The following is a 23162-nucleotide window of genomic DNA, read 5'->3' as shown; positions in this document are numbered from 1 at the left end:
TCAATATTCTCCAACGTGGCTGATACTGTAACACCACACTACAGTTATGTAAAAAGACCAACATAAATAAAACTATATGGTTAAATGTATGAATAAACCAGAATAATCGTAGTTGAGACTGTAGCAGAAGTCAAGAATGATTATTTTGTTTTGTTTATTTATTTTTGCCTGTGCTCCTTGAATGTTATGCTTTCTTTAGATTGTATTTTATTATGTTACATGTTTTTGGCCATGAGTATGTTCATGGATTGTTTATTCTCTATGTCTGACTTACATTATTATGAAGGATACTGATTAAAATAGCCTCAGGAAGTGTGTAGAACCATGATCTACACACATCAAACAATAAGGGGGCCTCAGATGCAGCCTCAGAGGGCCCTCCCTCACCTTTTTAATACACCTGTTGTCGAAGGAAAAAAAAGCAATTGACTCAACAACAACCCTGTATTGAAAGTCTGAACAATCTGAAATACAAGCATATTCAGTGGCAGAGAACCATCTTAATGTGATAAACCATATTTCATAAGGAAAACTATATGAAATTTCTCAAACTCTCTCATTAAATTTAGAAAATTGTTCCAGAACTGCTTCTCTACCTCTGGAATTCCTTTCTCTTTTGGTTTTGTGTAACCAACTATGTGGCCTTACCATGTATGTGATGTAATATTGTTGTAAATAAATGGAATTGTATGTTGAGAATGTAAGAGTTTATTTATAATGGTAACATTATACAGGGACCACCACTGTATCTCCTTCAAATAGTCTATCAAACACTGCCGGCTACATTCTGTTTGCACATGAGAAGCCTCTGGCTCAGCAGAGCAATGTGTAGATAGTGACCGGCTGCTTCCTTCACAAAATCACTGAAAATCTGATTCCTCCAGCTTGTTGTTTGTGTTGGTTGGCGACTTGTTTGTAAGAATGGAGTTTGCTCAGTATTACTTTTTTTTCCTACACCATAAAGTTCTGATACTACTAGTTCTTTACAAACCAATATCTTGTTGCATATAAGTTGTACAGCATCTCTGGACACTTCCTATGTCCTGAGCATAAAGCCATGGTGGTTGGTTAGAGATCAAACTATGACTTCAATCCAACCTTATTTGTTTCTGCTTGATTTCAAATATAAATGCACAATACTTCTATTCCGATTCCTCAATTAGTCATGGCAGCAGAGCACGTAGAGATGTTTTCATGTATTGTTCTCATCTCCATCCCTGCTCGATGTGTCCTGTGTGTGTGTGTGTGTGTGTGTGTCTACTGTCTACTTGACTGAAATCTCGCCCGCCTGACCCAAGGCAAAGTCTCGCGTGAACCAGCGGGATCTCAGAGGAAGGAGCGCTGCATGGAGCCGGAGAGACAAAACAAAAGCTGCACATTTCAACCAACAGGCGCTGGTCGCTTCTTTTCTTTTTTATGTAAAACAAAAACCAAATCGACTCCGTTTCCAATCTGACTTCTGCTCTACGGCGACATTTACACCAGTTCTGCACCATGCCCAGTAGCACGTCTTTGCTGGAGGCCGACGAGGGGGAGTCCGAGGTCCCACCGCCGCTAGGACACGCTTTCGCCGGCATGGGCCTCGACGAGCACCACGGTTCCCAGAGCCAGACCCCGGACCACGGGGACGAACCCCTCTCCTTCCACCACCACCACCACCACCAGCTGCCCCACTTCAGCCTCCTCGGCACGGTGCTGGACCTGAAGCCGCTGCCTCTGCACCGGCCGCCCTCGGGAGACACCCTGAAGACGGCGGCGCATGAGGACGAGGAGCCGGAGGTGGTCGACTCCTCCTCGGGCTCGTTGCTAGCTCAGGCCCACCGCCACCAGCACCTCCCGTCCTCGGGCCCGGCTGGCTCCATGGTGCCGGGCCGGATGGAGCACGTCGACCCGGTGCTGCTGTACAACGGAGCCGAGCACGATGACACGACGCTCGGCGGCAGCATGGAGAAGCTGCCGCCCGGCTTGTACGGCGGGGAGCCGGGCTACGAGTCCGAAGCCTCGCTGCTGGCCCGGAGGAAGAGTGTCAACACGACCGAGTGCGTGGCCGTGCCGAGCTCCGAGCACGTCGCGGAGATCGTGGGCCGGCAGGGTGAGTGGGTTCGGGGTCTGCCTGGTGGTGTTAGCCTCGGCCGCTAACGTTGCTAATGAAGGGAGTTGGGGCGAGAACTTGGAAGAGACAACAACACAGACAGCAGAAAAGTAGATTCAAGCCAGAGTTGAAAACTAATTCAACCATTAATCAACTGTAAAAACATTAGGAAAGTTGCTATAGAACGTGTTGCTGGATTGGAGCTCGTTCTGCGAGGACACACGTTAGCTCACTTGTCACATGCATTAGCATCGACGGGCGCCCGCTACCTTACATAAGTTTCCTTTAAGCTGCCATTGTCGTGAGTTCGAACACGTGTGTGTGTCTGAGTTGTGTGTGTGTTTGATTTGATGTACAGTGGTTTAGCACCCCGAGCTACAGCTGTTCCCCGTTAGCTGCAGCCCAGCTAGCTTAGCACGCTGCTATCTGGGTCAACACCGCCCTCGCCCAACACCCTCAACAAAAGTTTACATCACAACTTTGAAACGAAGGGAACGAAGCGCCTGGGTTTCCTCTGGGGTCGGCGGCTCGCCCCCTGTCGTGTGTGTGTGTTTGTGCCTGTGGGTTAGTCTGTCCCGAGCCGTTCCTGGCCGTGCTGAGCCGTGCTGAACCAGGCTGGGCTTTGTCTCCAGCAGCGGTGGTCACCATTGCTCTGCCACATCAGCTGTGTGGGTCACGGTTAGATCCGTGACACATCCCGGAGCTCCACCACACACCTCCGACTCCCCTCATGCATCCACCTCCTCCACCTGCTTGGACTGTTGATCAAAGGGGTGAAATGTGTTAATAGGGAGATGTCGCTTTTCAAAGGGTGGGGGGTGCACAGGCTGCTGTGTTGACAACAACAGGAAGTGGCTCTGCTGGTAATGACGCCGGACTCTCAACCGCTGCTGAAAGGAATATTTAATTTATACGCTTATGTAACTTTACAAATGGTATCAGCGAGTGGAAAGGGAAATTGCATGTGCAGTGATTTTCTGTTGAGCGGTTGAGAATCCGATTTTGTAATATTACGTACATGGAAATGTGGTAGATTGTATAAACAGGGACTCATCCCGCTCTCTCTCTCTTTCTGCTTTCCACAGGCTGTAAGATCAAGGCGCTCCGAGCCAAGACCAACACCTACATCAAGACGCCGGTGCGAGGGGACCAGCCCGTGTTTGTCGTGACCGGGCGGAAAGAAGACGTGGCCATGGCCAAGCGGGAGATCCTGTCTGCGGCCGAGCACTTCTCCCTCATCCGCGCCTCCAGGAACAAGACGGGACCCCCCTCCGTGGCGACCGGCCCCGGGGTGCCCACCCTTCCCGGACAGACGACCATTCAGGTCAGCAAGCACGTGATTATGAGTCCCAGTGGCGTTTAGAGTGAAAGACGGTTCAGACATTGTTATGAAGTGAATCCTAGTAAGTGTTGTGTATCTTAAACATCAAAGCACATTGACTTCTTAAAAATGTAACTCTGCCTCTGACATTTGTTTGTGTTTTTTTTATTTAAAGTGTATATACTTACTTGTTGTTGTTGCCACACTACAGGTGCGGGTGCCCTACCGTGTAGTCGGGCTGGTTGTGGGTCCCAAAGGTGAGTCTCCAATCCGTTCTATATTCAGATAAGTTGTGTGTGTTGTTTGAAAGTCTTCACACGATTTCTCATTGGGGAATTAGTTGTTTTCAGTCTGAGTTATAAAAATAACCATGTACAACACAAATGTGCACCAACAAAGCCGACTTGTAATGTAAGACACATGATGTGTTGCATGAAAGCAGAACAAGTCTCACTTCATCGGACTGATTTAAGGTGCTAGTGAAAAGGAAAACAGTTTTAAGTTGTTAAATTGTATTACTGAATGGAAGGAACAGTGAATATTGCTAATAAGGCAACCTGTTTATATATTTGAGTTGCCGTGGACAGGAACTTCCCAAAAGTAAAATTTCCTTCTCTTCTTTATGAGCATTTAAATGAAATTATAAATGGATTTTCTGCTCAGCCTGAGAAGGTTACATCTAGTACTCACAGAGTCTTTAACCCATCGCCCTGTAGACTTTCCCACCTCGGTGTCAGAAAGCCTTGGGGTTGGTTTGTAAATTGCACTGCAGCGGTTCTCAGCCATGTGTCATTAGACTGGAGGGGCTGAGGTAACAATTACAAATACTAGCACAAACAGAAGCTGAACCACTTAGAAACAACAGGCAGTGTGGAGCTTTCATATTCAGTGTTCATAAAATGTATCTAAGACTTAATATGTGTAGTTAACAAACCAGGCCAAATTGTCGATTATCTTCAGCTACTCTATTCAGGACGATTAATCTATAACTGTTCTTTTCTTCTCTCCCTCGTGTCATTTGTTTATGCTGGGATGTATATCTTTTCCAGTATGGTCACGCTGAATGTGTGTCAAACTAATTTCAGCGGTGCACATTGATGTTGCCGTGTGACCGTGTGTTAATGTATGAGAATCTCTGTCTGCTCATTTCTTTCAGGGGCCACCATCAAACGCATTCAGCAACAGACCCACACCTACATCGTGACACCGAGTCGAGACAAGGAGCCGGTGTTCGAGGTCACCGGGATGCCGGAGAACGTGGACCGGGCGAGGGAGGAGATAGAGGCGCACATTGCCCTCCGCACTGGGACCGGTGCGGTGGGGATCGAGGCTCCAGGTGCCGACAACAACGACTTTCAATACAACGGGACCGACGTCAGCTTTGAGCATTCCGCTGCAGCAGCCGGGTTGGGAAAGGCCGGTTGGCTTAATGCAGGTGCATCAGCAGCGGGGGGTGGTGCTGGCGGCGGCGGCAGCACCTTGGTGTCGGTGAGCGTCAACGGTACTCAGCAAATCAATAGCAATATCAACAGTGGCGTCAGGATGTCTTCCAACTACCGCAACGACAGCTCCAGCTCGCTGGGCAGCGGCTCCAGCTCGGCCGATTCCTTCTATGGGAACGGCAACAGGATGGCAGATTTCAGCCCCACCTGTCAGTTCAATGCCAACGCTAACAACAACAACAACAGTAGTGCTGGCAGCACGGCCCTATGGTTCGGCGAGAGCCTTGTCCCTGTGGGGTCTGAGGAGCTGGTCGGCCTGGGAGGTGGCGGCAGCTCCTCGGGATTCGACGCATTAACCATCTCCACTGTCCCAGCGTCCCACCCGGCCGCCCAGCCTCCCGTCTGGAGCTCCTTCGTGGACCACCAGCCCCTGCAGGCCTTCGACCTCCTTCAGTCGCAGGTAGGTGAAACTCAACAGAAACGTATTGGAACCAACTCAAAAGAAAAACTAATACATGTGAGTTTTTACATATTATCCTTTATTGGTGTCAGTGTGGTTGTTTTCGGTATGAAATAGAAGTAATGCTATTACAATTACAGATATACCAATTTACTTTCCAATTGTTGAGTCCTAAACAGGAAGTTATGATCTTAGAAATGTAATAACTGTTGTCATCGATGTTTCCAGACCAGTCAGCCTGGGACGCCCCGGCTCTCCCCGACCTTCTCTGGGTCAGAAGCCTTGGAGCACCCTCAGGCCCAGCGGGTCCACCGAGGGCCCGTGGGCGTGGCCGGTACCTTGGACGCCCAGACGTTCCCCTCTTACAGCTCGGCCTTCTCCTCCTCCAGTGAAAGCACCGCCTCCTCTTCCTCCCCTCCTGACTCCTCCCTCTTCTATCGGCCAGGGCTGGGACCGGCGGCGGGGAGGGGGCCGGAGATATGTATTCACTGTATGGATAACCAGGTGGTCGCTGCCTTGGTTCCCTGTGGCCATAACCTCTTCTGTCTAGATTGTGCCAGCCAGATATGCCAGGGTCCAGAAGCCGTGTGCCCCGTGTGCCTGTCCCCGGTCACACAGGCCATTCAGCTCCGCAACATCTGATTTTTTTTTTTTTTTATCAATTCACCTGGACGGCTGAGGAGGAATCAGACCTCCCCCCAACACTACCAACTCATTTGTGTGGGGAAATTACAAAACTGACCCGATTCAGCTTCTAGGTTTGTCCTCGCCAAGCTGGTGTTGACGGGTGAGGCAGAGTAGGTGGAATAAGAAATGATCTGTATTTAGGGCATGGGTTTGGCTCGTGAGTCCGTTCATGTGCCTGTTTTTGTGAAGTCTTCTTCCTTGATTGATCGATCAATGCGTTGGTCGGAAGCCCTCTTAGCATCGTGTAGCATCGGGTGGGGTGGGATAAGTATATGAATATTATTTTTCTCATCGTGATTTTTGATTTAAATGTCCTCCTCCCTAAAACATCACTTTTTGCCTACCTACATTTTATATATTTTTTTAATGTTCTTTGAACCCTTTTAAATCTCTATCTTGAACTCCATTATGTTGGCTCTTTGAGTTAAATTTATTTGTCTACATCTCAAAAGATTATTTTTTAAACTTTTGCTGCTACATTTGTTTTCATGTGCGGAAACCTGGCCCAGCCCCGTTGCCTCTAAATTCAGTTTGCTCCTGGTAAAGAAACGAGGCAAGCATGTTAACATACAGTGAGTCCCACATATAAATTCATAGTATTCTATCTATTCTATTCTCTTTTTACCGCAGCATTTGAATGCCGACCACAGTAAACTGGACATGTTCACATTCTCCGTTATTCTACACGTGGTCCTCTCTGGCACCGATATTTGTTATCTTTATTATTATCAGGCTGGTAAATTGTATTTGTTTTACCTTAAATCCGACATGATGTTTACATGCTACAGATCATAAATCAGAAGATTTGATTACCAACATATTGATTCGTGTGAGAACACGGAGCGTTTTTAAACCAAGCAGGTTAAAGCCACACCTGTGTTGTGTTCACTCCCCTGTGGCTGTTTCTCGTTGCCACTTTTTCTCTCTCTCTCCCAGATTGGAACCAACAAGAGGGCAACTCCTCTTTTTATTGTAAAGTACCAGGATGTTCCTCCACCTCACCACCGCCACGTTGCTTTCTATTTCTACTAAACTGTTTACGGTAAACTTGTGCCTGAATCTGTCCTAAGTAAACAAAAAGAAAACGACTGGTCGAGCGGACACTCAGCGTCGCTCCGTCTTAAAACAAACTTGTGGCCTTTTTTTGGAAAGCCTGTAATTAGCTGACGACGTTACCTATAAATCTAATCCAGATCCTGGCTTGAAAGAACACAAGCCGACAGACTGAAGTCTTAAAGTTCAATCTCTTAAACACATCTTCGTGGAACAAAGATTATCACCAGGGTGGTTTCTGTTGCTTCCACTTTGTGTTGAGCCTTCCACATGTATTGGCCTAAAACAGCTTTTTTCCCTAAACACCAAACACTCCCATTTTTCCTATATTTGTCACCTCATAGTTTTTTTGGGCTTTTAGTCATACCTTGATTTAATCATGGTTTGGGAAACTGTGCGGGTTTGTACCTTGTTAGTAACATTCCTCCTCCTCTGCATTAGTTACTTTATTAGATAGTTACATAATTAGTACTTGATCCTCGCCTGGGAGCCGAACGAGCTGATAATGTATGAAACTCTGAAGAGATGTGATGTGGAACAAGTCCCTGTTCTGTACAGACAGGCTGACTAAGCCATCTCAACAGTGTCCTTTTCTTTCACTTGAATGTTTCTGCCGGACTGCTCCACCCTGTGGCCACCTCGTCACAGCCATTTTGTGTCCTTGTTGGTAAGCAGTCGGCAACAATAATTCCATTTGGATGCACAATTGAAATGGCCGACCCCCTAATCGCATCACTTTAGTCTGTTTTATTTTGTTAAAGTTTTTTTTTGCCATCTACCAGGCCTATGCAAAAACCGTCTCAGTATCTTTAACCACCGGAGGAAGCACTGGATTAATGAAAGTCCTGATTTTCTTTACAGAGCTCAAACAACCTTTTCAACCGGTGATCCCCAATCATTTTTTTTTCTACTGCATTTCAAACGGGGTTAAACTTCCTCGCTTGCTTTACTGCACTGATGAGACTCTTCAGCGGTACACACTTTGCTCCATGTTTCATCAGCTCCTTCCCTGTCGTCTTTGGCCCAACGAAGCTCAGCCTTCTCCACGCTATCCACTAGTTGGGACTCCACACACATTGAGAATTGAGTTGTTTCCCCTATTAAACATGTGCGTGTGTCCACTTCTCTTCCTGAAAAGGTACAAATCGGTGGGAATCATCTCAAACTTTAGCTTTAATCTCCACTGTTCCTCTGGACTTTGTTTTTACAGGAGTTAATGAGTTGTTGGGACATTTCACAAAAAGGGGAAGCAGCTGGAATGATTTTCATCTTGAACTCCGCTGACACTACATCAGATCAATATTGTTGCTTTACCGTGTGGACTCTGGACCCGCGGTCCCTCGAGCATTCCAGCTGTGAACAGTATTTGGGAGCCATTTCATCGCTTAGCTCTGTTTCGTAAATATCCTTCTCTAACACCTATGATTGAGGTTTCTTGGGGAAACGGAACCCAACGGGTCCGTGAAGTGCAAAACCCCCATCAGCTTCTGCGCCCTCGTGTCGTCTTTCCGTCCCTTTTCTTCACTCCTCCGCTCCACGAAGGGTCGATCTTCTTTGCTCTCTGTCTGAGGGAATGCAATATCCTGTCGACCCCCAGTTTCACATGAATCTATTGACAATTTTGTGTATGTATTATATAATATTACTGTTAATGACTGATAAATATACAGAACTTATTTTTATTTTGTTACATTTCATATATATACATAAATATATCTATATTAAAATGTTTACAATAAGATTTTTTATTTTTTTTTATTTCTACTTTTTCTCTGAGTGATTCAGCGAGTTGGAAACTCAGAAACGTTGCAGGAGAGTGTTAACGCTATCTGCTTGTAGTCTAGTTCTTAGTATTGATGATAATATTGATAGCTGCAGTTTTAACCTAGAGGAAAATGGAATGTGCATCACGAGCATGTCTTCATAATGTACCGCCAATGTAAAACGTCACACTGCAACTGTAAAAAGGCCAAGGATTCAAGCTGCCTGTCACGTCTCTGTACGCCATCGAATACTGAACGGTATACTGTAAACTGTATCTTAGTTTATCTATATGAAATGACATTGTACAGCTGTACCAACAGTTCAAAGTATTTGCAAATTTTACTACACTTTTGTTTTGTATATGTGGGGGGAGTCTTATGGCATATAAATTCTTCAAATTGAGTCAGGAGTTTAAAAGCAGACTATATTTTATAACGGCCTTTTAAGTTATTGCGGCCAAAGCACTGATATATATTTGCTGTAAAGAGAATTTAAGAGTTTTATTTTTCTGATATTAAAGTTACTTATTAAAGACTGTTTCATTTAAAGCCACCTCCGACTGCTGTGATTCGTTATGTCAAGTGTTTTCCATGTTCTAATCTGAAACTTGAAAACAATCCTTTGCGGTGGCCCTGGTTCTGACTCCATGTTCTGGTTCTTATAATCTTAGATAAAAATCCCTTTACCTTTATTGAGTTCAGTTTTCTGGATACAGGATAACATCCATTCCAAATACTGGTCAAAGAATTATAGGGAAAAAAGCCAGGACAAGGCCTGCATCATTAGCTTAATACATGAGCTTAACATTCCTATATTTTGTCAGAATTCACAAGTTCTACAACAGTCATTTCTATAATTAGGAAGTTAACATTTTGAGTGCCGCTGGATTAAACAAACATGACTTATAAACTACGGTTACTTTGAACTGTGTGTAAACGTGTGACATTGTTGAGAAAATGAACATCACTTAGAGAGAATATCAGGCCATGTTTAATTATAGACTCTCACATAAGACATACAGGTAAAATTCATATGTCATAGTAGTCAACATCAGCTCATCCCAGCTGTGTCTTCTAGCTCCTAATAACGGCAAGTAATAGAAAAACATCTGTCCAGGTCAAAGTCAAACAGGAAATAACAGTTTCTCCAGACAGAGTTCAATGTCATTCTTTCAAATATCTCTCTTCCTGCCACTCGATAAATCAGATGCATAATTATGTGAATAAACCTCAAGCGTTGACTCTTTTCATCCCTGATGTAGAAACTCCTTTAACAATGTTTTTTTTTTAGCTTTAGTTAAACAGGAGAATGAGACAGAACATGAAGAATCACTCTGCATAGTTTTACTCAACAGGAAACAAACGTAAAAAATTTCCTCTGATAAAAGACCCAACCTTAACCAAGAACAAATGTTAGTCAACAGTGACCTACAACAGAGTATTAGGGCCACTTAAAGGGGAAAGACACAGACTTTGAGAATAATATTAGTTATTTTACGAGAATAAAACTAATTTTACTCTGTGTCCTGCTTGAGGAGTATGAGAAGATCATCCTGTGTGTTAATAAAGAACGTGGAGCAACTTGTTAAGTTATACTACAATTACCTTAAATAACTAAATCTTGAATATATTGTCACATCAGCACCACGTTATAAGTATCAGGACTTTGAAAAGACTGCGTTAGAAGTTGAGAGTCTATTACGAGGAAAGAACCAAACAAATTGGAGGAAATTGTTTCTTTTCGGAGGAGAATAGGTTTGGTCTGAGAATATTGTGGGTTACATCTGCCTGATATTCAAAAGGTTTCGTAGTTTCTCAAAACAATTCGATGGTTTTGGATCCAAAAGAAGTGGAACGCTGGAGTGCACGAGTTCTCCTCTCTGGTTATTTACTTTAATCTGGTAATTCAACCTTTTTCCTCATTAAATTAAAACTTTTCTCTCAATCACAACCATTTTCTAGTTATAGTATTCTCTAAATCTCTGAATTTCTTCTCTACGATATGGCCCCAATACTCTGTCGCTCTAACCAACAAAAACAGTGTAGTAAAAAAAATAAAACATCTGTGAAGGTTTGGAGTAAAAAATATGGAGCATGATGTTTGAGTCTCAACAAGAGGAGAATCAAAAGCAGTGTAACAAAGGGAATCACATGCCGCGCAGGGCACTCGTGCTGAAATCAAAATCAAATCTTGTGTCAAACAACCATCACCCGTTTCAACATCAGCACAGAAAGAGACAATATGCTTGTACTCATTTTACTGAAGGAGCTGCTTCATTTTTACAAAATTTGATCTTGGGAGAAATTTTCTGAGAGAGCGCTGCTGCTAAAAAGTTGAGATTTTATAATCAAATTCAATCATTTACATTAATTGTGGCCATGTAGCTTCCCTCTGTGTTTATGTTCTCCTCGTCCTGTTTCCTCATCTAATGCAGGCAGAGTGAAGCACCCCATGTCGAATACAGGAGTGGGGATAAAAAGATCTATTTGCGATTAAAAGTTCATGCAAACATCGACGTGCATTTCAAAAACAAAGTTATTTACATGGATTAAACAGAAAAAAAAACTGCAAATCAATCAGAAAAATGACAACTCAAAGAATCCCTAAAGATTAGTGTAAATGTCTAGAGAGTGAAAACTGATTATTTTTATACGATTGCATCACAATGTTGTCGCTGCTCACAATCCTATGTCAACTATATGCCAACCTATTCCCTCCCTTATTATTCATGTCGCAAAATAAAGGTTATTTCATTCAAATCAAAGTAAAGTGCTACAAAAATATAATGCAATTAATAAAACAAAAATAAAAACCAAGAAAATATATCAAAATTGCTGGGAAATCTGCAATACATCACTGTAAACCAACTAAAACAAGAGACCTGAATCAAGACCGTGGGCTGCACTGATTCAAAACTCATGTGTACAGGCTGTCAGGTGTGCCTGAAGATAAAACTGGATAAAATCTAAACAAATACAAGTTAAAAAATAATCAAAATTAGAGAAAACCTATACGAGACAATTGATAAACCAAGTTTCTTGTACTGTGATTAGGCTTCATCCACACTACTACAGCGCAGGCTACGTCGTGAGCGAAAAGACCCGATCGACAAGCGACTGTCAACTTTCCAAACATCTCTGTTCTCCCTGACCAGACTGAAACCAAAGTTTTCAAACTAAAACATTTCTGAACTTCTGTTTTAGCAGCTCGAGCACTCCATAGTGTTGACGCCTGGTAGCAGAGTTGAAGCTTTTTAACCATAGTAATGTGGATGCAACCAGAATCTCAGCTATTAGAGATCAAATGTCTGTCCTCCTTACTTCAATCTTATTGAGCCAGAAGAATCTCAGCCTTTTCCTTTTCTGCTCTCAGCAGGAAAGTGAGAGAAGGCAAGAAGGAATTCACTGAGAGACATGAGATCTTTCTTTTGTGACAGCATGACAGTGTTTTTCAAAACAGTAACTGCACCTGAAACAGGAGGTGGAAACTGCTTCTATAGGCCTCTTGTCATCACTCTTTTCCCTAGAAAGAAATGATCACTAAGTAATTCAAGACACTGCATTTCCAATTGGTAATTTAACTCTGTAGGTCATGTTACAACCCCCCCACCCAAAAAAACTGACAAAAAAAACAATCACTGTGTTTGCTGTGTGATGTGAAGAGAAGGATTTCCTGACACTTTGATGTTTTAATCTACATCTTGTCTAATTAGAGGGAAGGATTTGTCAATGGACACCCACCAGGCACAGAAATGAAACCATCTTTTAAAACCCAACCCTGTAAATTGGCAACACCTGACGCAGAGAAGCCCCTGGTCTTGACCTGTTTCACTTCACTTCAGCCATGCTGCACGCTCTGAAACGTTAGTGGACGTCTGTGAACGACCTGATCCAGCCGGCTGGTCCCCGGGGAGGAGAGGCAGCGATCAGCGAGACATCCAGCAGAGATCCCTGCCGCTCAGAGCGCGAGTGATTTTCTGTTCAGGCTGACGACATGACTGAACTCGCTCGTCCTCCCAGGTGTAGATCAGTGTGGAACAGCTGCAGAGAGGTGATAGGCAGAGAGGCAGCAGCAGACACTAGATACGAGAGCCTCTGTGTGCGGCGTCTCATCCCACAGCCGCACAGCGCTCACATGTTCCTGTTGTTCATCGACTCCAATACCGGTCAGTCGTTGATGGTTCTGACAACTGGGACGATGATTAGTCAGTGTAACATTCCAGTTTTAATGGGACCTGCAGGTCTTCTATGTGCATGTTGTGGTTCTCTAGGATTGCAGCTACTTGTTCTATCTTATCCACTCTCACAATCACAACTCAAAGCCATCTATCAGAAATATAGGTGAACATATCTTTCATATATGGCTTTGAGAGGAAAAGTAAATCCAGTCACACCAAACACACTTCAGAAGGTTTTTCTCATGTGGGACAGTTTCAGTGTCACAGCTTCACGGCTCTTACACTGGTTCAGTACAATGCTGCTGCAGTTAGAAACAGTTTAGTCCAGAGGTTGAGGGTCTGCTATAGGCATCGTGTGCAGAACCTCGTCCAGTAGCTGGAGAGCTCTGTGCAGGTGGATCTCGATCCAGCATGGGGTCTCCTTGATGCTCTGGCGGGGGTAGTCTGGCCCCCAGCCCTTCACAAAACTCATCCTCAGGATGCAGAGCCTCCGCAGGTCGTCGACCCCTATACCGGCCGCCGCTGACAAACCTGGGGGGGTAGAGAGGGTCACAATCCAGTCATGTGATGCAGGACATGTGATAAATCTAACACCAGATGTGCCACTCATTTACATTTAAGGGAATATTCAAGTAAATGTGAGTAAATAAAAACCAATTTAAGCACCATTTCAAGAGATTCTTTCAAAACAATCTGCTAAATATTTTCTGGTTCCAGCTTCTCAAATGTACATTTTGCTTACTTCTACAAGAAACTATACAAATAGAATATTATTTAATGGATATTGTTGTTTATAGATTGTTGGCCAAGACAGAAGAAGCTATTTGAAGATGTAAAATTGTGCTTAAGGAAACAGTGTTGGGTATTTCTCAATCGTTGCTCTCCTCTTCTTTGTCCAATAAAAACATTGTCGTGGTGAAAGTTAAAACGTTGGAGCATTGACGGCAGCTATCTGTATGTACATTACTCACTGGCAGTAATTTAGATCCTGACTGCATCATAACCCTGATAGATATCCCGTTGTCTGTGTGTGAATGTGCGTCTGTATGTGCAGTCTCTGTATCTTACTAATAGCTGGAGCGATGCCTCCTACTGATCCAGGTCCAGGTATATTTCCAGCCACAGCTGCTGCCTGAGCTGCAGCTGCTGCTTGAGCTGTGGCCGCCTGCTGCTGCATCTGTCTGTGGCACTGTCGAAGGTCAAACACCTGGCAGGAGAGAAGAAGCTTTAAATACTGTACATCGAGCTGCATCAGCCCCCTGCACAGGAGCAAGGGGATGTAAATACCAGCAGAGGCTGTGAATCAGGGAGAAAGACACAACTCCAGCTCAAGTATATTAATAAGAAACCGTCAGAAGGCTTGAAGAGATGGAGTAGAAAGTGATGTCAGCTGCTTCCCACGAGACAAATAAACATTTTATGAGATGTCAACCCTGAGCGATGTCCTCCTTTTACAGTCCAGGGAGTTTGTAACAGAATAAATCTTGCACGAGGAGTGAAGCCCACGGTCTAACCTTGATGTATGCGCTGGGGTAGATTTTGTGAACAGCGTCTCCGGGGGCCCGGCCCGCTTCCCTGTCCAGGTAGTAACTCTGGACAAACACAGCGTGGTCACTGAGGCATCGCACCCACACGTCTCCCTCGCCTTTACACTCCAGCTGGACCCCTTTACCGATGTGAAGCCTGGGAAACAGGGAAATAAGGAATAAGGGAAACAGGGAAAATGTTATAATAGCCCTTAATGTTTTTCAACTCCTGCCAAGCACCAGTAGTAAAATTTAAAAACAAACTCCATAAGCGCATTTTTAAATAAACAGAACGTAGCTCAAAGGAGGAGTGAATATAATTAAGTAAGAAATTCCTGAGGATAAAATATAAATACAAACGCACATCTTGTCTGCATTGCTTATTCTGTCAAATTTAAGTTTATAAAATCAGCAAATTGTTTGTTTGAAAGTCTCAATTTGAACGATTTTTTATCGACCAACCTATAAAATCGGTCACTGCCTAGTAAAGACGCACCATAACAGATGGAGGTGGTGATTTACTGTCAGATGATATTACCTGGATGTGACTACAAGCATCACCTACAAATGTCAAGTGTCACCAAATCTGTCTGTCTGCAGTAGGGACTGTTCTGCTTTTAAATTCAAATAATTTTGACAGTTGGCGCTTGGGTCCCCCACCTGGCTCTTTCGATGGCCTCAGTGCGATGTACGTTGCTGAGCTGACCCAAACAGAACCGGTCTCCTCCCGACGGGTCCACGTAACCGTCCACTGTCACGATGGGGCATGAAGAGGGAACTTTAAACGTCTCCCCCACCTGAACGTCCATCTCAAAATAGGCTATGGAACACCAGTAGTCAGGAGCTGAAACAGAGGGAAGGAGCTGATGTCAAAAATCATCAATGGAAGCGGACAGTGTTTCCCTTTGGTCTGCGTGAACAACATCTTATTAAACTTTTATGACTTGTGTTTTCAAATTATTTACATAAAATGCAAAAAAACAGCAACATTTCAGATTTACGAGAGCATGATGACTAAACTAATGAACTAGACGTTGACAGGTGACCAAAACCACAGATGCAATTTAGCTTTCTCTACTGCTGGATGTCATTTCCTGCCAGGAGCGGGTGGTGGTCGAATGCAATGAGCTGCAGCCATCATTGCGTTTACAAGACAGGAGGTTATAATGCATCATCTGAACCAGCACTGCTTATTCAGGCCACACTGGACACTTCAATGACTTGCAATTGCAAAGTGGTGAGATCAGTGAGCCGGCCTGTGGCTATCTGGCTAGCATGCCAACCAGCCATTCAATTGAAAAGAGGTGCAGTGGAAATAGGAGCAAAACAAGAGTGAACATCGCCGCTGCTCTCCACTGCTGACAACAGCTTTTGATGAGTGAAAGAAAAGAGTTCTACACTTAACTTTCAATGTTTCTCTCCGTAGTGATACCAAAATACATTACATGTAGCTTCTTTAAGTGATTTAATGTTGAAAACATACTGACAAATATAGTATTTCGAAGTGCTTCAAAGCTTTTTCAACTGTACTTGCTATAACATAAAAATAACTTGTAAATGTAATATTATGACAAACAATAGTTGCCATCAAAGTCAACATATCTATTGCAAATTATACCAAACCTTATACCCAAATCAACAAGGGTACTTTGTTGATAAACAAAGAGTGGATAAAAGATGTGCTTCACTGTTTGTCAAATCTGTTGAGGTGTTTAATCAAAAGTCAGGCCTGATTCTGTTCCAGGTTCAAGTCCCGGAGGATTGAGAGGTCTCACCTGGATGATTGGATATAGGAGGCTGAAAGGCCAGCTCATTGTGCACCGGCCCTGAGAGACACAAACACAACAGTGATCATCAGCTTAACAAAGAAGTGTGTACGTTTTCTATTAATGTACAGGTGGCGTAACAGTGTACTTACAATAGTGTGTTGGATGTGGCATAGGAGGGTGGTGCTGTAGATGACCGTTGGTGTGGTGCGGCATGTTGGGGGTGAAACTACTGCCCCTGGACCAGGTGGAGCTGGCACCTGACGAGAAAGAGAAAAGAAGAGTAGGGGGATGAACAGATGATTAGAGTGGACAAACACAAATATACTGTGGTTGTCTGCGTGAAGTCTCACAGCAACAATTCACAAAGCGGAAGTAGAACTCAAACTTTTAAGTCTTACATCGTCATTTACAGAACAGTATTGCACGGATAAACATGCAGGATGTCTTTCAGCTGTCTCTTACCGCCTGATCCAGCAGCGATGGCGGGGAAGGACGATGACGAGGCCGACGTGGAGGCCTCATCAGGCGGGAGCAGGTTTGGGGTGGCAAACGCCTCAGAGGGGACCGGACGGCTGCCGGATGGGGGGTGCTGGATGGTCTGGAAGGAGTGCCCCCCGTCGAGGGAGGGCAAACTCGGCTGTCCGTCAAAATCGTACTCATCCTTGACTATCATTCCTGAGCTGGATCCAGAATTGTTCAGGGTCAGTCCTGATAAGTCTGTGGGCCAAGGAAAGAAAGACACGTGGAACAGGTTACTGGCAATCCAAATGTCTTATCACTTTAAAGCTACCACTGAAACCCTCTGTGTCACTCACCTATGCTCGGAGACACCACTCTCTCATAGTGATAGGGGTTCACGCACACGCTGTCACACTTGAGGTCAAAGGCAAACTGGCAGTATTTGACGTGCTTCAGTTCATTCTTATGCAGGTCGGGCCATCGCCACAGCCGCGCATAGATGACGTGAGGAAACCCTTTACGTCCCGCCACCTGTGGACAGACACAGGGCAGACGGGGACAAGTCATGTGTGAACTCGCTGTCCTCGGAGCGGAGGTCAAACATGAGATTAAGCAGATTACTGGAAGACTGAGGATACAGCTCGTTTATTACTGAACAGGATGAACAGGTTCCTCCGTCTGGACTCATACAAGCTGGTCAGATGGTCTTACACAATTTAATTCCAGGCTAATTAACGACGATTCATTTCTATAATTAAATCCTATGTTTTTGTTGTCAGGTTTCACAGTTCAGAGTATTGTGGATGCTCCATACAGTCCCGCTGTCCTACCTGCAGCCGTCCGTCCAGCGTCCTCTGGATGGTCACACACTTGCTGGGGTGGGCCCCGTTGGTGGTGATGGCCGTGATGAGAGAGTCCAGCTCGTCTTTTTTCTCCTTCAGCTTTTTCACCAGGCTCTCGATGGCCCGCTTGGCGAACGTCTCGCTCTCGCCGCCCTGCCGGTGACACATAAGGCTGTGCACGATGCTCAGGCAGGCATCGTTGCTGGTGGGAGTGTTGGCGATAGACATCTTGGTTTGTGTTTCCCTGGATAGTCTTTCTGAGAGTTTGTGTGTTGTTGGCTCAGTTTCACATCATCAGGAAGAAACACTGTTCAGCTGCACGGCAGGTAGATCACAGACGTCTCATCATCAGAGGGAGAAGTGGCAAAATCTGAAAGTAGATAACGGAGACATTTTTAACAATACTGTTTTAGAGTGTGTAAAGAGTAATTCTGAGAAGTTCTAATTTTATATCACAATCTCATTTGTTCATTCCGTCTTTAGGTTGAGACTGATTGTGACTTCTTGTTAGTATTGTATTGTATTGTTAAAGCAAGTCAAGATGAGCTGTAAACAGCGGAGGAAAGTAAGTAAAGACATTTACTTAATGCTGAAGTGCTGTTGCTTATTCAAACTTTTAGGTACTTTATGCCGCTCTCTACTCGTGTATATTTCAAAGGAAGCAACTCCACAACATGTATCTCTTTGATTTTTACATGCACAGCTAATGAGCCACTTATACAAATTATCCTTTGGTTGAATTAAACCATCCATCAGCATAAAGAAGGACAACTGACACAATAAGCTGACTGGCAGAAAATCCCCTGTCAACTTCGACAAACAATTCATGACTTCAGATCTGCGACGTTGCCGGATAGTTGCTGCTGACTATTGTTTGGACAACACAAGCCTTGTCAAGGTCCTGAGGAAATGTGACAGGCACTTACTGAATTTTTACTAACTTGACAAGAATTGCACTCAGCGGAGAACATAATGTTTTCTTTGATTGAACAAAGTCTCAGATGTCATCAATATATTTGTATGTTTATCAATATTTACACATTATGTCCCCAAACACTGAGAAAAAAATTGAAATGTTGAGAAAAGCTGAATATTTATGAAACAGAAACCAGATGGAAACCGGGACCTGCACTAACATGTAGTGGGTTCCTCCCTGAGTTCACTGAACTGATCACTACTTTCAATCAAACAAACAAACAAACAAACAGACATGGGTGAAACATGACCTGATCAATCAAGTAATCCAGGTAAAAAAAAGTAATGTTTGGCCTTATGAAAATACTTAAAAATTACTTTCACATCAGCCAAACATCAGTTAAATGATATGAACACAATACTGCATGAGTGTTACTGATCTAATTATATACTGAGAACATTTTCAACGCTATTAAACGAGTGCTATTACTGGAAATACTTTATTTAAATCTTCTAATTATACCGTCATACTAGTATATGAGTACTAATGTGAATGCATGACTTTAACTTGGAATTAAGTACATTGACCATCTATTCCTCAGTGTATTCACAGCGTGTGGACACTTCAGCGCTTCAGAGTCTGTTTGGCAGAAACGCATGAACTACAAACACTCAGGTTTTACCGAACTTATTATGTGTTTAATGGGAATATGAATAATATCTGCAGCTTACCAGCAACCTGCTTCTGATCCGGATGTGTCTCTTGTGCAGCTAAGTTTAGAGACACACGGAACTGTTCGTGCTGCAGTGAAAGAAGCAGGTAGAAGTAGTTCGTGTCTGCATCGTTAGCTTAGCGGCGCCAGTCTGGCTGCAGTTTGTTCATCCAACTGTGTCAAGCTACTGTGAGTGGACTGAACCCACCGGAAGATAGCTCTTGATACCTTCAAAATAAAAGCAAAGGCTGCAGACGCTATAAGGACAAACACATCTACAGAGGGTATAAACCTCTGCTGTGGACGACCTCATATTTGAGACATCTAATAAAAAGTATTGGCAGGGGCGGATGTTATGATTGAGTGAGTAAAGCAGCAAAGGAGCAACACCTGAGAGGAGCATGGTCTGGAGTATCCACTTGGCCTCGTTCACACCTGGACTTAGAGCTGTCCACGTGTGATCAGATCAAGAGAGATATAAACAGCAGTCCACATCTGGAGGTGGTCCTGGGTGGGATGTGGCCCCTGTTCAGCTTTACATTGGAATTCAATTAACCACATGGTGGTCAGTGCTTATCTTGGGGCCTGTGGCAAATACTAAATACCAATTTCAGTTTGGGTTAAAAGAAATCAGCTGAGCAGGCAGCTCTACAAAGTGGCCCAGCACACTAAGTGATCTCACTGCTATGAGAATGTGTGCGTCCCGAACCTATGAGTTTACACCCGAACAGATCACCTGATTAAGATGTTGATACCAGGTCTGAACAGAGCCGTTCTTCTAGCAGCGTGTAGGTGATCATGTTGACATGAATTGAGGAAGCATTGACTCAGCTGATCCTTATTACTAATGTTCTCAAATGGTGTAAACTAGGTTCGTCTATGATGTCTGAACGTTTTGGAAAAGCAATTGTTCAAATTAAGAATAAACAGATATTTGATTAGAAGCTGTTTTATAATTGGTTTAATGTTTCAGTCTTATACGGAGTAGATTTGGTCGCTGTTGGTTGAAGGAAATAAGACGAACGATTGAACAATTTTCTCACTTATGACAAAAAACGAATCTGTGATAATAATCATCAATTGCAGCCCTGTATCCTACAGCTACTTAATCTATTATTCATGCGATATGGAGTAATTTTTGAATCACTCTTACGTGATGTGAGCTGCTCACGAACAATCTTACTTTGAAGGATCTAACCGGAAATACTCGTTGTCACTGAAATAACCTGCCACTGGATTGCTTAGCTACCTGCTACTAAAAAACATCAGCTAGCACCAAGGGCTTGCTAACGAGCTAGCATGCTAGCAGGCTGTTTTTTCGCTTCGTTCAGTTCCGCTAAGCATTAATGTCTGACCCGCTTTCCTCTGGTGGTGAGCAGCTGGAAAACTCAGCACGACTGTGATACAGGAGGGTTGATGGTTCGCGGTTGTGTGGTTTTAAAGTGCGGACTGACTCAAGCCAAGTAAACAGTTAGCACGCTAGGCTACCTGGAGTTAGCTTGTGTGGCAGCTAGCGAGAGAGAGATAGGGGCGAGGGAGCCCAGCCTCTGACCCGGGTTACTGCACCAGTGTCCGGGCCGAGCCGGACCGTGGCGGCTGTCCTGGAACACACCCGGAGAAACAAGCAGCCATGAGTTGTAAATACTTACTGTGTCCAGGCTGTGGCGTCACATCCCCGGAAAAACACGAGTGGAGCTTCTTGTCAGGTTCCCTCAGCTGCTCACTGCGCATGCGCCACACGAGAAAAGAGCTCGTACTCATTAGATCCTTAAATACAATTACAATGACCTTGATCATTACGATACAAACAAATACATAACATAATTATAAATAAATGCTATAAATTAAATATAAATGGTAACAATTATTATAATAATTGAAATAATAAAGACTCAGTAGCAAATATCACTTTAAACTAACTTGACATTTATTGGGATAATTATTGATGTCAAGTAAACTTTACTGTAAGTTCTTCTATGTACAGGACATTGACAGGATTGAAATGCTGTTTCTCTTTGAGTGGAAACATATAATTTTACAGCATAGGACTAGGTGTTGAATATCCCTTGTAGATTTGAAGGTCTTATGCACCACTTAATGTGCCAACTTTAGATGTTAACATGATGAGTAACCATTCAAAATGTGTTACAACGGCTACTGATCTACAAACCAAATACTTCAGGCGACTCAGTTGACTTCACCGTTATCAAAATACAGAAACAGGACAAAATGAGGATGACATTTGAAGAGTAACCTTTGGCGTGTTGGCAGAAAGACAAACAACCGTGTGTGTGTCTCTCCTGCAGCGCTGTGAAGTGCAGAACTGGTTTGTGTGTTTTCATGTGTACTATCTGTCCTAAAATCCGAAGCTGGAGCCGTCAGCTGCGTGCGCTCTCCGAGGCCTGGGTGAACTGATGGAAAAGGGCAGAACAAAAGGTCAGACGCTTCAAATCCCTGCAAACCAGAAGTGTTGGAGGAACCAGTCTCCGTGCAGATAGATAGATACAGAGGATAGATACAGTACATGGTTGATAAAACATGTTGCAAGCCAATAAGCCAAACTGGTTTGTACTTAGTTATATTCAGTCTCATTTATCTTTAATGATATCTCCTGAGTCAGTCGATTGTGATGGTCAAAATCTGCCTATACATGATGAATCTTTACTTAAAACCGCTTTGGGTGGTCATCAAGACTAGAAAGGTGCTGTATGAAAAACGATCCATTTACTATTTTCTGTAAATAAAAATGCTAATGGAAACATATTATTATAACTATTGACAATAGTGGATCTCCACACTTCACCACTGCACCACACTGTACATGTAGCTGCATCCTGCCTGGTAGCCTTTGATTTGTCGTTGCATTTAAAAAGAAAACCTCCTTACGCTACTCTGTAAGGGGATTCATCACAGCCTATGCATAAAAAACTTTAGTATTATTTACACAAAAGTTTCAAGCAACACTTTACATGTTTAAATAGTTTTTGTAGATCAAATCTTTATCTCATACGATGTGATTTTAATGCAGAAGTCTATCCCATATGGTCTAGCGGTTAGGATTCCTGGTTTTCACCCAGGTGGCCCGGGTTCGACTCCCGGTATGGGAATAACATATTATATATATCGCCAATGGTAACATTACAGTATGTCATTCAGACAACATTACACAAACTGGTTCATATCAACTCATGGCAGAATTTCAAGAGAAAGAGCAGAGCATCATACTAATCTACATTGACAATAGAATTCTAAATTTCCTTATCCAAACAAATTTACAAAGTAAAAGTTACAAAATATGTAGTTACACAACAAAGAACAATAGAATTAATAATATCAAATGTCCTCCATATAGATACAGTGTGGAATGTAACTAACAACCCGGCAGAAAAGTTGTCCGTTTTCATGCCGCTTTTTAACGGCAGAAAAGTTGTCCGTTTTCATGCCGCTTTTTAACGGCAGAAAAGTTGCCCGTTTTCATGCCGCTTTTTAACGGCAGAAAAGTTGCCCGTTTTCATGCTGCTTTTTAACGGCAGAAAAGTTGTCCGTTTTCATGCCGCTTTTTAAAGGCAGAAAAGTTGTCCGTTTTCATGCCGCTTTTTTAACGGCAGAAAAGTTGCCCGTTTTCATGCCGCTTTTTAACGGCAGAAAAGTTGTCCGTTTTCATGCCGCTTTTTAACGGCAGAAAAGTTGTCCGTTTTCATGCCGCTTTTTAACGGCAGAAAAGTTGTTCGATTTCATGCCGCTTTTTTAACGGCAGAAAAGTTGTCTGTTTTCATGCCGCTTTTTAACGGCAGAAAAGTTGTCCGTTTTCATGCCGCTTTTTAACGGCAGAAAAGTTGTCCGATTTCATGCCGCTTTTTAACGGCAGAAAAGTTGGACGTTTTCATGCCGCTTTTTAACGGCAGAAAAGTTGTCCGATTTCATTCCGCTTTTTAACGGCAG

The 23162-nt window shown here is 43.5% G+C and overlaps 2 protein-coding genes and 1 non-coding gene across 4 annotated transcripts; 2 read left to right on the top strand and 1 right to left on the bottom strand.

The window, feature by feature from the left end:
- The first annotated feature begins 1354 nt into the window (after positions 1-1354).
- Positions 1355-9346, top strand: LOC133001984 (RNA-binding protein MEX3B-like). The gene is made up of 5 exons (XM_061071711.1): positions 1355-2092; positions 3178-3416; positions 3625-3670; positions 4570-5315; positions 5544-9346. Exons 1-5 carry the CDS (start codon positions 1495-1497, stop codon positions 5955-5957), a joined length of 2043 nt encoding a protein of 680 aa, XP_060927694.1. The 5' UTR covers positions 1355-1494; the 3' UTR covers positions 5958-9346.
- A 445-nt stretch (positions 9347-9791) lies between these two features.
- LOC133001988 (mothers against decapentaplegic homolog 4-like) lies at positions 9792-20938 on the bottom strand. 2 transcript variants are annotated; one of them, XM_061071716.1, is made up of 10 exons: positions 20870-20938; positions 17581-17962; positions 17107-17281; positions 16754-17008; positions 16441-16548; positions 16298-16348; positions 15183-15366; positions 14511-14679; positions 14065-14203; positions 9792-13527 (listed from the first exon to the last, which is right to left on the bottom strand). In XM_061071716.1, exons 2-10 carry the CDS (start codon positions 17818-17820, stop codon positions 13316-13318), a joined length of 1533 nt encoding a protein of 510 aa, XP_060927699.1. In that variant the 5' UTR covers positions 17821-17962; positions 20870-20938; the 3' UTR covers positions 9792-13315. The 2 variants fall into 2 exon arrangements, with proteins under 2 accessions (XP_060927699.1, XP_060927698.1); XM_061071715.1 differs by lacking the exon at positions 20870-20938 and adding an exon at positions 19240-19376.
- Positions 20939-22255: 1317 nt separating this feature from the next.
- On the top strand, positions 22256-22327 carry trnae-uuc (transfer RNA glutamic acid (anticodon UUC)). Its single transcript has one exon. It is a non-coding gene; the product is annotated as a tRNA-Glu (tRNA).
- Positions 22328-23162: the final 835 nt, after the last annotated feature.

Source organism: Limanda limanda, chromosome 5, assembly GCF_963576545.1.
Source record: "Limanda limanda chromosome 5, fLimLim1.1, whole genome shotgun sequence".
NCBI classification, from domain to species: domain Eukaryota; kingdom Metazoa; phylum Chordata; class Actinopteri; order Pleuronectiformes; family Pleuronectidae; genus Limanda; species Limanda limanda.
The sequence above is the reverse complement of the archived record's forward strand: the minus strand, read 5'-3'. Positions and strand labels throughout refer to the sequence as shown.